Source organism: Polistes fuscatus, unplaced genomic scaffold (genome assembly GCF_010416935.1).
Source record: "Polistes fuscatus isolate 324 unplaced genomic scaffold, CU_Pfus_HIC Scaffold1, whole genome shotgun sequence".
Taxonomy (NCBI): domain Eukaryota; kingdom Metazoa; phylum Arthropoda; class Insecta; order Hymenoptera; family Vespidae; genus Polistes; species Polistes fuscatus.
Window position 1 is genome coordinate 17458750 of NW_025112997.1, and position 14022 is coordinate 17472771.

General features: G+C 41.5%; 1 protein-coding gene across 1 annotated transcript in view; it reads right to left on the minus strand.

Annotated features, from left to right (window-relative positions):
* The window catches only part of LOC122515794, a 164562-nt gene extending 150752 nt beyond the window's left edge, over positions 1–13810 (minus strand). Inside the window, exon 1 of the mRNA XM_043633252.1 lies at positions 13043–13810. Within this exon, the coding sequence (XP_043489187.1) occupies positions 13043–13086 (44 nt within the window). The 5' untranslated portion in view covers positions 13087–13810. The remainder of the gene's footprint in view (positions 1–13042) is intronic.
* Positions 13811–14022: the final 212 nt, after the last annotated feature.

The window sequence follows — 14022 nt, forward strand, 5'->3', positions numbered from 1 at the left end:
GGCGACAACCGCGAGAAAATGAATTTAGAACGCTGATGCGATCGATTCTTTTCATATCGGATTTATCGTGTTATCGTGCATTGTAAACCGCGCGATAGGCGCGTTCGCTATTGAGATAGCTATTCCTTTTAATCGCGAATCGATCAACGATGACTGACGTGAAAAACCAAAGATCGATTGATCGTCGTAAGAACGAATGCGCGTAGCACGTGTATTACGTATACCTGCGCAAAATAGGAGGACGTTCAATTTCAATCGAGAGAAATGAAAGAAGGACAATGTTGGGATAGATTGAGAAGGAAAAAAGAAAGGCAGCGAAAGGAATCTAGTGGAAAAGCTATGGATAAGAGTCTATGGTACTGGCTTTAAAAGAATGGCCGAACTAAAAGAGTTAACGAAGAAAGGAAGAAAGAACGAGTAAGAAAAAGCTGAAATTGGTGGAAGAAAGGAGGAAAGGAAAAAAGGAAAAAAGGAAAGGCGGACATAAACTAGAAATGGTAAGGGAGTTTCTCTCGGATCGAATCGATCCGCAAAAGTTTGTAGCTAGCTCCCTAACGATTGCGGGTACTTCTCAGTGACGAAGGTGTTCCGCTTCTGCCGTAGTATATAAGCTAGGAAAAAAAAAGGAAAAAGAGAAATCGGAGTCCGCGCAAACTTGACCGTGCCGAAAAATTGGACGGCTTGTTCGGAACGCTTACGAGTTCCGAACGTGTACGGATTACGAACGGCTCGCTTTGTACGCGCGTCTCCGAGAGATGCATTCGGCTGCTCACGTACGCGCGCACACGCGGACGAGGTCGACGAGGTCACAGTCGAAACGTGCACGCCGGGCAGCGTCGGCGAATGGAACCTTCGGATCAAAGAATGAATTCGGATATGAATTTCAAACTTTTTGGAAAAAGACAAAAAGTGCAGCGACGAGCTTGGCGGGATGGTCCATTATCGATCGTCTTACAACTTTATTTAAATCCAGGTGTAGAAGGAGATCTGTTGCGATAAAGTTCGTCGGTCGCGTTGCAAAGATGCGAGAAAGAGAGGCGCGTCCAATTAAACGCGGCGACGTTAATCCGACCGAGAGAGAAGACACGCGCTTCAATAGGAGCAACGAGGAACGCGAGGCATCAACGACGGACCGACCGAACCAAACGGAGATCGGCTTATCCGTAAACTCTGAAAGCTCGATTGGCTCTTGTTCGTACGAGAAGACGAGATGATTCGTCTCGTCTTCCATGGGACGAATTTCTCCGTTCCGTTGCGCGCGCGCCGATCGAAAGCGAGGAGAGAGAGAGAGAGGGTCGAACGATGGGCGAGCTTTAATTACCGGCCAAACGATCAATTCTAACGATATCTCGCGATGCGAATGAAAATGCATTCGATCTTCCAGAAAACTTACGTTAGAATTACCTACGAAGGCTCGAGAACTCGGCAGCTTGTTTTTGAGGGTCGATTCTTTTGTGCGGTAAATGGGAAAAACGTGAGATAAATCGAAGGTGAGGCTGAAAAAGAAACGCGAGGAAAAAGATAGAGGCGAGGAGGATATAGAAAACGTGGAAGAACAGTCGAGTAGCGTAAAATCTAAGGAAAAGTGAATCCTTCGTAAGCCATATCTTCTCTTTCCTTTCGTCTCCTTCGAATTTTCCAGCAGCAATTCACCGAGGTCGGTCGAGAAGAAAAGAATAGAGAAAGAAAGAAAGCTTTTCTTCTCCTTCTCTCTTTCTTTCGCGTGTATGCGTATCTATCTATCTATCCATCTCTTTTTCTCTGGTTCACTTTGATCCCTTCAGGAGACCCGTTCGTGCCATCCGCTTTCACGTTCTGTAACTCCGCGATCGCACCTACCCTTCTTAACATCGTCGTCTATCTCGCGCAAACCCTCCCCCTATTCCAGCGGGCAGCATCGTCGATGGTGGTGGTGGTGGTGGTAGAAACGACTATAGCTCGTACCCTACGTCGGCGAAAGCGACGGGGATTATGGAAGTTTCCTTGCTGCGAAGGTAAAGCTCCGAGCTTCCACCTTTCTGCCCTTCCTCCTAGCCTTCCTCCTAGCCTTCCTCCTAGCCATCCTCGTCGGCCTTCAATCCACTCACCCCATCTCCGTTAGTCCTCGTTGAACCTTGCTAGAAAAGGAAACTCGACGAGCGCACGAACGAGCTGAAACTACGCGGATCCATTATTCCCTTTAGATTCTCGCTCCTTCTGTCGGATGTACTACGCACACGAATCAAGGATGCACACGTACGTGCTATTCTCTCTATCTCTCGGCTCTTTCTATTTCTTTCTATTTCTTTCTATTTCTTTCTATTTCTTTCCCTTTTTCTCTTTGAAACTCCATCGTGGACAAGAAACCAGCTCGAAAGTTGCGAGACCAAAGCTAAAGATGCGTGCTCGCGTATACGTAAAGATAAACGTAAACTAAGAAAGACTGCGAAACCCGTGCGCGAAGCTTCAACTTTCGTTCCAAAAATGAAGATATTATTTTGTCAAATGAATCGATTTGCTCGATAGCTCGATAAAAGAAAAAAATAAGCGACATAATTATTATAAATGATCGGGAGATGTAGCGCTAAGACGGGAAAATATGACGATATCGAGCAAACGATCTTGTAGCGATACCATAGCTAGCAAATATCGGAAAAGCCAAAGCACAAATAGTCGGTTGATTATAGCCACCTATTCCGCTCACATATCGCCATATTACGATAAGAAAAGATAGGAGACAACATTGTCGACGATCGAGAGTATAAAAACAGGAGAATGGAGCACACCTGTATATAACAGCGCGGCTTTAAGTACCTTCGGAATCGAGAAGAAGCGAGTCCAGATGTTCCTGGTTGCTTGAGATACACGCGAATATATCGAAAGTCCTCTCGAGTACCGGTGCTTCGAGATATCGTCGATATCGATAGTAGTACCGAAGATGGCACGGAATACGGATACGGATACGGATAGGGATACGGATACGGATAGGGATACGGATACGAATACGGATACGAATACGGATAGGGATGTAGTCAGACGTAGCAAGGATATGCGAAGGAAAGAACGTTGGAAAAGGGGTGGAAAGAACGAGTCAGACTCTAGAACGGTTTCCAGTGCATGATGCCTTCGATAGAGTTACTCTCTCGTACGAAGACATATACGGTATACATATATACGTTCGTGTACTTACAATTGTATACAACGGTTACAGTCCTCGCGGTGGAAGTCGCTTTTCGATTGAAAATAACAAAAAAAAAGAAAAGAGGAAAGGGAGAATGCATCAACGACGATTCTCCCAAAACAATGGGTTTCTGAAATGACGGCGCATAAAGAAAACGGAACCATGAAAGATGAAAGATAAAAGTTGCTCCCGTGGCATTACTTCTTATTGTGGAAAGTATCGCTACTATCGATCTTCTTTCTAGAAGCTTCTCTTTCTCCGCGATTATCGATCGAGATATTGCTAAATAAAGGACGAATTTCTCTCGACTTCTTTTTATCCTTCCTGGTGTTGCGATAGGTAGGTACGCATTCTAGGAACAAAAATAAGATAATTTACATTATCGAAAAGAGAAAACAACGTCGGGTTAATGGATCGAAAGAGAAGTTTCTCGTGAAAAGAAAACGAAAAGTGAGAGGATGGACGAGCAAAGAATAAAAAAAGAAAGAGAAAAAAGCGAAACGATTAAAGAATCGTAGAATTTGGAAGGAGTAAAAAGGACGTGAAAGAGGTGATAGACTTTTTAGGGTAATCGGTGCACGATAAACGAGCCATTGGAATGTTTCGCGCTCATAAAAAGGCTCTCTATCCTAAGGGATTCATTTCTCCAAGTTTATCTTGCCAAAGGGGGTTGTCGTCGGGTAAATCGACGTGCGCCAAATTTGCGTCTTAACTAAAAGTAAAAAGAGAGAAAGATTTGGCCTTTTTCAATAGGAACTCGTGGATCCGTCGTACAACGGGTACACCTACGAAAGGTGATCCCAGCGTTCCCTTGCTAGCTCGAGTATTTCTCGGGCTGGCGATCAAACGAGAAACAAAAGCTCCAACATGGAAGCATGGGAAAGAAAAGAGAAGAACGACAACTATTCTCATCGAATTCGTAACGTACATTGACAATTCGAAATAGTCACGGTAGAAAAGAGAAACGAGAAAGAGAGAAAGAACGAACGAAATGAACGGAAAGAAAAAAGAAAAACGACCAGCTGATGAACGGTCGATGGAGCTTGTCCCAAAGGAACAAGGTACGCCGATATTGAGTTATTCGCTCGTTGCTATACCTCCGTTTCGTAGAGACTCGAGTGCCATTGGTCTTCTCTCTCTCTCTCCCCCCCTCTCACCCCCTGTCTCTTTCTATCTCCCTTGCACTCTCGTTCCATCTTCCTCTCTCTCACCTGTTCGCTTCGCTCGCGAAGTTCACTTCCGTACATCTCTGCCTGTTAGTCAAATGAATATTAGTGGCACCCTAGAGACGGAATTAACAACAATCGTGCTTCTCGTCCACGTACGTCCAACCGCAGACAAAACACGCGAATCCATACAGGTAGCAAAAACTTATGTTTACCGATTCGTTCGTTCGCTGGACAAAACCTTTTCGATATACGATAAATATATCCGCAAACATTATACGTATCTATCAAATATAGATATGCAGCTATATCCGTTTTATCGCTGTTCCAAGTAGAAATTTCCTTTCTGGCAGTAACCTCGTAGTTATTGCTGCAAAATCACTTTAACGGAGAACGCGGTAATATCTTCCGTAATTACTTTTCTTCGACTCGTAAAAAAAAGTAATGTGAAGAATAGAATTATTTTTAGACGAAGTCCAATAAAAGTCATCGATTCCAAAATGACGTATCCCCCAGCCCTCTAATTCGGTTTCTCGTTTCAATGAGAACCGTGCAATCTCAATTTATTCCACAAAAACTTATAGAATTGTAAAAAATTGGAAAAGCCTACTTTAAATAAAAGGAAATAAACAAGACGCACAATGCGCCGCGTTGCAACGACATAAAACCAGAAAGCTCGCCTACAAAATAAGCTCACGGGTTGTTCACAACGATACGAGGGTGTTTATTTTAGTGGCCATATCCGAGGATACTCTTACATAGTTTCGACGCTCGTATCGCATCCGTACGCACGCATACACGTATGTATGGTACATATATATATAAATGTATATAGAGTTACTTTTACATAGAATTATATGTACCCGACGAGCGCGTTCCAGCTTGTTGACATTACTCCCGCGGTAGATCGATCGATACACGCGATGCTTATAATAACTCCAAAGTGAAAAACGCGTACATTAACTGTAAAATCGTTGGAAAAATGAATATATCGTCATTTACAAATATAATTTGATTTTTCTTGTAATTTTTGACAAGCAATTAACAATCGATCCTTGTACAAACCGAAGCTTTACCATTATTGAAGTACGCGTAAAATCAAGAGTATTATCGAAAAAAGAAATAACTCGTTAAAACAACCCAGTTATACTAGAAACGAAAGAACGCAAAGAGACGAGAGTAGTAGGCAGCTACGTTGTGCGACTCTGTTTACGATTCCGGAGTTAATTTACGCGCAAGCTAAATGGCAGAGAACACGCGGCTATGCTAGAATAAAGCAACTGTATACAGTTGCATAAAGTACGAGCGCATGCAACGAAACTGTATCGCGGCTCCTCGTAAAACTTTTACGCAGCAACCTTTTCTTTCTTTCCTCTTTTGATTCTTCTTCTTTGCTCTGTTATCGCACACATAGACGCATAGACAGGCGTGCGCGTGCGCGTGCGCATCTTTTCCTTTGGCCTCTTTACTACTACGCTTATACTCGATTATTAAACTTTATCGTTCTCTCCCTTTACTTCGAAGCGCTTATCGAGATACCCCTTGTCGACTGTGCCGATCGATAGACGTAGAAAGAAAAAAATCTTGCGAGATGAGGACCGAGTCAATAGACGCGTAGAAGCTTTGAGACTCGAAGCTAAGAGTAAATGGACGGAGCGTAAAAAAGAAGAAGAACAGTCAGACGCGACTGATGTAAGTGTGTGCGAGGCGGACCAAGCTGGAGTGGTTGCTTTTATAGAGAAAAAAAAGAATAAAAAAGAAAAAAAAACAGGAAAAGATAGAGAGAAAAAATGGGGTCAATCTGTGCCAGAGTAATCACGAATCAGAAGGAAGAATATGAAAGCCGCTTATCGAAAGGTGAACATCGACCGGTGGCGTCTTCCGCTTTTAAATCCATCGACTCATTACCGCGCTTCGACGAGCTATCGTCTTTGCTGCGTCCTACTTTTTCTTTCGATCGGTATCTCGTTACGAAGTACGTTTTGAATTTCGTTGGAAAATTAAAACCATACCCTGGGATTATATTTAGATACATACATATATATATATATACACATATACGATGTAATGGTTACTGGTATGTTCGCCAAGAATATTATATTTCTCTCGACTCGTTTAATTTCGATCAAGGAAATAAATGCAAAGTGATTTGGATCGTCCATGTTCTAAAAGCTCGCGTATATAACAATTATAATGAATTTTTCGATCATATTTAAATTATATTTCAAAAATCACTGCATATATATAATTATTAGTTTTGAAGTATAATAAAATACCTGCTTTATTTTATATTAATATTAAGTTGAACCACTCCTGTCTTCAATTACGGCTTTGAGACGACGTTGCATGCTGTGAACTAGCTTTTCTGAATTATACAATTTAACGCTGACATATATATATACACACGTGCACATAAATGAATATCACTCGCCAACAGTATACGCACACTAGCGCACATATGCATATCACTTTTGTAACGAATAAAATACGCACGCACGCGTATACGCGAAATAAATCTAATACTTATCTAATATCGTTGTTACGTCTTCCGATGCTCGAAGAAGACTGACGGTAAATACAAAAAAAAACTGTTACGTAGATCAATGTGTTTACAAGTACGACAAAGAGATTTTGAAAAGAATAAAAACGACAATAATAGAATGCTTTCATCGCCCGAGGGTTAACGTATGTATAAACAAAACATTAAACGACCGAGAAACCGATGTTTCGATGAATTTAACCTCTACTCATCCCTTCCCTTCTCAGTCGTCGTTCTTCTCTGCTTCCGACTAGACGTGTTTGGATGTGTTCCTATTACAGGTATTATACATTTTTATTATACATATTTTTTCCTCATTGCTTGCAATGTTTTATATTCTTTCTTAACGGTGCTTTCTCTTATTAATAATATGTATTTCAATAATTACTCACGTTAGATGTATTTAGTATCGTATCGAGGAAAACGGAACACAGGAGACATATTCTCCGAGCTTTAAGACAACAATAGACACTTCTATCGATTAATTAGCAATTATTTTTATAATCTAATACACTCTCTTTATATTTCAGATTGTTTTAACATATATGTACTAGTATAAGTATTACATACTTATTAACATACTTGAAATATTTTTTAATATAATTGATGCGATATTCTTTTCGATGAAAATTTCCCCCTCCGAAGTCACCACTGCACAGGAACGTTGAAACAAATGTACATTAGTTTAAACAATTACATAGAAATTAAAATATTCGAAAATCAGAACGTTATATAATCTTAATTTCTGTTTATTACAAATAATATTCTCGTTAGACACATGCGCACACAAACAACATTCAATAAAAAAAACTTTTTTATATGGCAACGTGTCAGTCTAACAGAAGATTTCGAAGAGAAAGGTTCATCAAAATAAATCCACCTGCGTCATTGTCCTGTATGAAAGTTTTTTTTATTTAAAGTTGTTAATATTCCGAACGTTGCTGAGATAAACACCTTAAACGATAAATATCGTCTATTGAATTCGCATTAAAAAAAAGGAAGGAACTTATGGGACGAGCTAATATATAGATACAGTTTTGATATTTCTCGTAGAAACAATCGACAAAGCAGATTAAAAAATATCGAGAAAGCTTTGAAAGAATCGATCAACTGGTAGTCGTTTGAAAGAAACTTGGGACCACGGTCGATGTAAAGCATCGAGTAAGCGCACGAACCGTTTGCATAAAAAAAGGAAGATCGCAAAGGGGATCGTTTACCGTGCGTAAAGCTTTCCAGGCTCTTGCATTCTTTTTCTTACGAGGAGCTAGCACGCCACGAACATTGACTTCTCACGTACAACGATTATCCTTTCGTTTTTGCTCCATTATCGCTAAAACGCAGTCGTTTCATGGCCATTCGTTCAGAAAACGGCCTCATTAAAATAATTCTATTTTAATAATGGAGTATTTAAAAGGATCGTCTTAAAGTGCGAACTACGTAAGATAATTAGTTTTTTGCTCGCTCTTTTACGTTAATTAAAGTAACATAGCTATACGTTTGGAACTACTCGCGAGAGAAATGTTTTATCGATTAACATTATTTCTTTTGTTCGGTTAAAATTAATGAAATAGATATCTTCTATTGCGAATGACTTATTATTCGATGGAGGAGAAAACAAGCGGCATAAACTAAATAGCGTCGCGTAACTTATTTACAATAGTCTTCTTTCGCGGGGATGCTCGTGGCGATACGTCGTAGCAGGAGCTACCGACGGAATCGATATCCATGCATTAACCATCGAATGGCTAAGTGGAAAAGCGCCGCGGATTATTGTATTAGTAATGAATGGGCCGTTACTTTATGCCGGGAGAGTTCGTTTAATAAACCAAACAACTGCTGAGCGTAATAGACGACACACGTTGTTATTCCTTCATTCTTTGCTTTTTTCCATCCTTTCGATATAATCAATCGTGCATTACATCGTCCGCGAGTTTCGACCGATACGAGCTTCGATCTCTAAATATGCGAATGTAAAGTTCAACCGGTAAACGTTTCCATACACTTATATTATAAAATAATGACAAGTTATAAAGAAGAGGCATTACGAACGGAGAAAGGAATAAAATTACGCTCTTTTCTTATTTAAATATCCTTTCGTATCGCAACGGTTTTAATGACTCTATCCTTTTCTGTCTTGCGAGACAATCGGCCGGTGTGAAAAGGCAAGATACAACCCTTGCAAAGAGATACGTGTTTAAGCTTTACGAAGCTCTCAAGAAAATTGGACATCCTCCGGAATGGGACGTAATTTTCCTCACTCGCAGGAGACAGATTGGTAATCGTCCTTCGTAAGATATAAAGCGCGGCGCGACGTTTCTCGTCTCGTGTCAGCTACGCTGAGAGCAAGAAAAAGGATAAGAAGAATAGGAAAAAAGAGAATAAAAAAGAAAGAACAAAAAGGAAGGGAAGCTGAAGGAGTCGGGGAGAAGGGAAAGAGAAAGGAAGGAAAAAGAAAAGAAAAAGGAAAGAAAATGGAGAGAAAAGTTTGGCTAACGGTTGACGGTAAAAAGGAAAGAAATCGGGACGTGTTTTGAAAGGTCTTTGATAGAAAGACCAGCTTAAATCACAGCTCAGCGTGGATGTGAAAAAAAGTAGGCACGGAATATCGAGAGAACAATCGCAATTCCATCAACGCCGAGTGAAATATAACAGCGCGAAACTTAAATTAAATATCTTGTAATGCCGGTCACTCGTTCGTCTTCGTGTTTGCATTGGAGCACACGTGTTAACGTTTTACCCTGACGTTTTCTTTCTCCTTCTCTCTCTCTCTCTCTCTCTCTCTATCTATTTCTCGTGCTCTCGCGCTCTTCGTTCTGGCTAACAGCCAAACTTTTCCGACATGCCAGGTTTGATGCCTAAAAAGGATCGTAAATTTATCTCGCGACGTGTCCGCTCTACATTTGGCTTTGCGCGCCGAATAATTCATAATTTTCAAAACTCCCGATAGCTAGTGAAAGTATTATCAATTGTCTTCGTCGTCGTCTTATATCGCGAAAAAATGTATTCTCCGATTAAAGATTCGACATATCTAGATACGTATCTTCTTCATGCATAACGCAAGATGCGTTGTTACGCAATTTTTTGTAGCTACGAATACCCGATCGATTAATTATCGAAAGTTATAACGCAATAGCACACGGGAACCATTGGCAGTCCACGCAGTACAAGTCCGTTCATTTATAATAGAAACGTTATTAACGATCGATCGTATCAGAAATGTTATCGATAATCGGTACGCGATTACGCATTCGCGAACACGCTCGCGCCTAACAAATCGTTTACGAAAATCGTACAACCTTTTATACTAATTACGCGTTTATCGACGCGTCGCAGCAATGGCGTCGAAAATAATCCTGAAAAATCAGATAAAGCGATATGCCGTGTTCCCCGTGTTCGAATCGCGCGAAGAAACAAACGCGCTAAATTGTCATCTTTGCAGATGCAAATTGATAGATTAAATCCTTTGGCTATCCACACATTTATCTATGTATATCAAAAGTCCGATGCAAAATCTTCTTTTATCGACTCGTTTTCTAAAATATTTGTATAATATAAACGAGTCTATAAGCGGCTCGTTTTCTAAGCGAGTCATCATATCGATTCGATTGAAATTCGAGGAAACGATTATCGACGTAAAATTATGGAACGTTTGCGTTTGCGTTTGCGTTTGCGTTCGCGTTCGCGTTTGCGTTTGCGTTTGCGTTTGCGTTTGCGTCGATTCGTGTTAATAGAAATTTCCCAGAAACAATCGAGCTCGTAGAGCGTTTACTACGGCGACGACGATGACGACGGATTTGCACATTCAATACAGTTACCATACCGCGCGGTCGGTCACGGTCCTTTGCTCCAACCACTCGCACGAATTCAAATATCTGCTAAAATCAATCGATAGAACGAACGAGTCGCGTATCGCTATGTTGAATACGCGTACCGTACAAAACGTTTATAAATGCAGCACACTTTAAAAATGAATCTTCGCAAAACTATCCTTGCTATTTTTAGTAAGACACAGCTGCCGTGTCATTTTCTCTTTCCTTCTCTCCCAATCTAGTGCGTCACGATATTCGACGATATTCGACGATATTCGACGATATTCGACGATATTTTACACGGATAAAATAAATCGTGTTCTACGTTAAAAGAAATAGAATCCATAGAAATGACAAACTGATAATTTCGCTCTTGGCATGACTGTCTCAAATGATATATCGGTAATCCCATATACAATTAGAGCTTTTCAAATACATTACTATGTAACAGAAAATTCTGAAATAAAACATAAGATAAGAATATATTCTTCGACTTCGCATGGCATGTAAAATTGATTGTTAAATAAATATACATACAAGCCCAGCATCCAATTGAGCGGTTTATACGTTGTGTTTCTCTTTTTCATTTGTTTCAGTAGAATTAGTTTTCTATAATTTATGAATACGATACACCTCAATTAATCATAAATTATCTCTCATAAAATTGGGGAAAAAATCTCGTTCGCCTCGGTAGGAATATTATATACGAATAATTTTCTTGCTCAACTGCAAAGTAGAATCAATGAATGGAAGGTGCGGTAAGTTAACTTATAATTCATTGGAAATGAATATTCTCTCAAGGGGAGGGGGGGATCGATAAAGAAGTTTAACGATAAATATTTCCAATTATAATTTGACTGTACAGTATCATAATTATATGTATAAGATATCTAACAAAATTGAAATTCTTGCGTTGGAAAACTTTCTATTCGTTCGAATGTCGCATCTATATATCGTTCCATCTCAAAATCATGTTGCCAAAAATAATCTATGTACATACGTATAAACCATAATGTCGAAAGTATTTTCTTAGGGAGGAGGACCATCCTGGGGCAAATTTCCATTGTACCGTTTAAATAATAGATAGAAATAAAAGAACGAGCAAAGTGCCAAAGCATTTTTTGGATGTCCGAATAATTCGTTTAAGTATTGTTCGATACAAGTGGGAAGTCATCGATTATTTGGTATAATAAAGAATAGAACGAGTAAAACAATAAAAGTAAACAGGAAATCGGACGTCAACGTTAACCAATAGCTCGTGTCAATAGCTCGTGTCAATAGCTCGTGTCAATAGCTCGTGTCAATAGCTCGTCGTCTCGTTTCTACTACTAGGAACCACGTGCGACCGAGTACCGTCACTCACAGAACAGAGTAGAAACATATTTCTGTCATCCAAAGGCTAATCGTCTAAATTTGACCGTCGGTCGCAAAGCCATCGTCTTCGAACCTGTTTATTTATCGTAGTACATCCTGTCCTTCTACACGCGAATCTTTGAAACATTTTTACAACGTCGTTTAAAAAGCTGTAGAAAAGACTCGAAGGATTCGGAGTTTCTGCTTTTCGGATTATAATCGAAATGTCGAAATTGGCGAACATTCGGATTTGAAAAGTAAACGAAGCTTGAACGGCGATGTACCACATGGCTAGGGAATATTGTTAACTAAAGATAAAAGAAGAAAATGGTGAAAGAAAGACGCTTTAAAGGAAGAAAAAATGAGGAAAGACGAAGAAAGATTGGAAGTAACGAATATCGGGAACGCGTTCGTCGCGTTAGAAGCCGAGCCGTAAGACGACGACGCGCGCTATTCGTAAAAATAGAGCGTCCTATTCTCGTCGGTGGCACGCGGTACGTGTCATTCGAGTCGTTATCGCCCACGTTTTTCCACTTATTTAATAGCTTCGCTTTTCGAGAGAAAAAAGTTTCGAACGAATACGTCGGATAAGAGGGTGTGGAAACAACGCGAGAAGATAAACTCTCTGACGAAAGTAAAGAAAGAAAATGTCGAAGAAACGAAGAAACGAAGACATTTCTAGACTCTTGCTGTAATATCTACGCTAAAGTTTCGAGCAATAAATTGATATCGCAGCTGGCTGCGTTCTTTGGCAAGGAGAGTCCATTAGTCGCGGCATTTGGCATCTCCGCTTTTGAGCTCGCGGAGTGGCTCCAGACGTCATCGTAATTACACAAACCGACCCCTGTCGGAGGTGTAAGAGAGGGACGGAAAAATAAAGAGAAAAACCGAGGGAGAGAGAGAAAGAGAGCGACATGCCGTTGTAGAAAAGCGCTCGGGGTGCTATTTTTTGCAGGTTCCTATTTAGATTGGCGCACGCGCTTTACAAAAGAGTAACGAAAGCGATAATACTTACCAAGGGAAAAGCGTGTCGGCGTAGGATCCGAAGGAAGAGCACATTCCGAGGGCCGATAAATCGAACCGAGCGTCGTCTCGTTCTTTTCTTTACGTCATAATTTAGCTGGAAGTATCCGATCGTTGTCGAAGACGATGATGGTAGCGACTGCGATGACCGACGATAGTCGTGCCGATGACGGTGGTAGTGGTGGTGGTGGTGGTGCTGGTGGTGGTGGCGGTGCTGCTGGCGGTGGCGGCAGCGACGACGATGATAAAGGTGTGGGTCGAGAAAGTCAACGTTAGAAGAGCGCGCGCGACAACGTGCGCGTCTTCCAAGGCCGTTCCCAAGGCCGCTCCCAAGGACGCCGCTTCAAGGCCGTTTCCGTGGGGGATTCGAAGGGACTTCCCCGAGAGAGAAAGCGGGCGCGGACCGACCGACCGACCGACCGACCAACCGACCGACCAACCGACCCAATCGACGAGGGGGAAAGAGATGGATGGATAAACAGGCTGATCAAGAGGGAGGGAAACGGAGAGGGAAATAGAGAGCGAGAGGAGGCACTTGCCGCGATGCACTTGCCGCGCGCGCGAACTCGTGACTCGTGGTGAACGCGCGTAACGTCACAAAACTCACTCGGTTTAGTTACGATACGCTATGTCGAAAAAGGATGCGCGCGACAGAAACGCGCCCCGTACGATCGCTTGCAAGGATATCGACGACGACGACGACGACGACGACGATGACGACGACGACGACGACGACGACGACGACGACGACGACGGCGACGACGACGGCGATAGCGACGACGACGACGACGACGACGGCGACGACGTCGACGACGACGACGGCAACGACGACGACGACAACGACGACGACAACGATAGATTCGACGTTTATTCTCCTCTTTTTAATACGCCAATACTCGTTTACGATTGTTTACCATCGAAGGGAAGTCGCGTCAAGACAAACGCGCGAACCCGCCTCAAGATTCGGTCTAT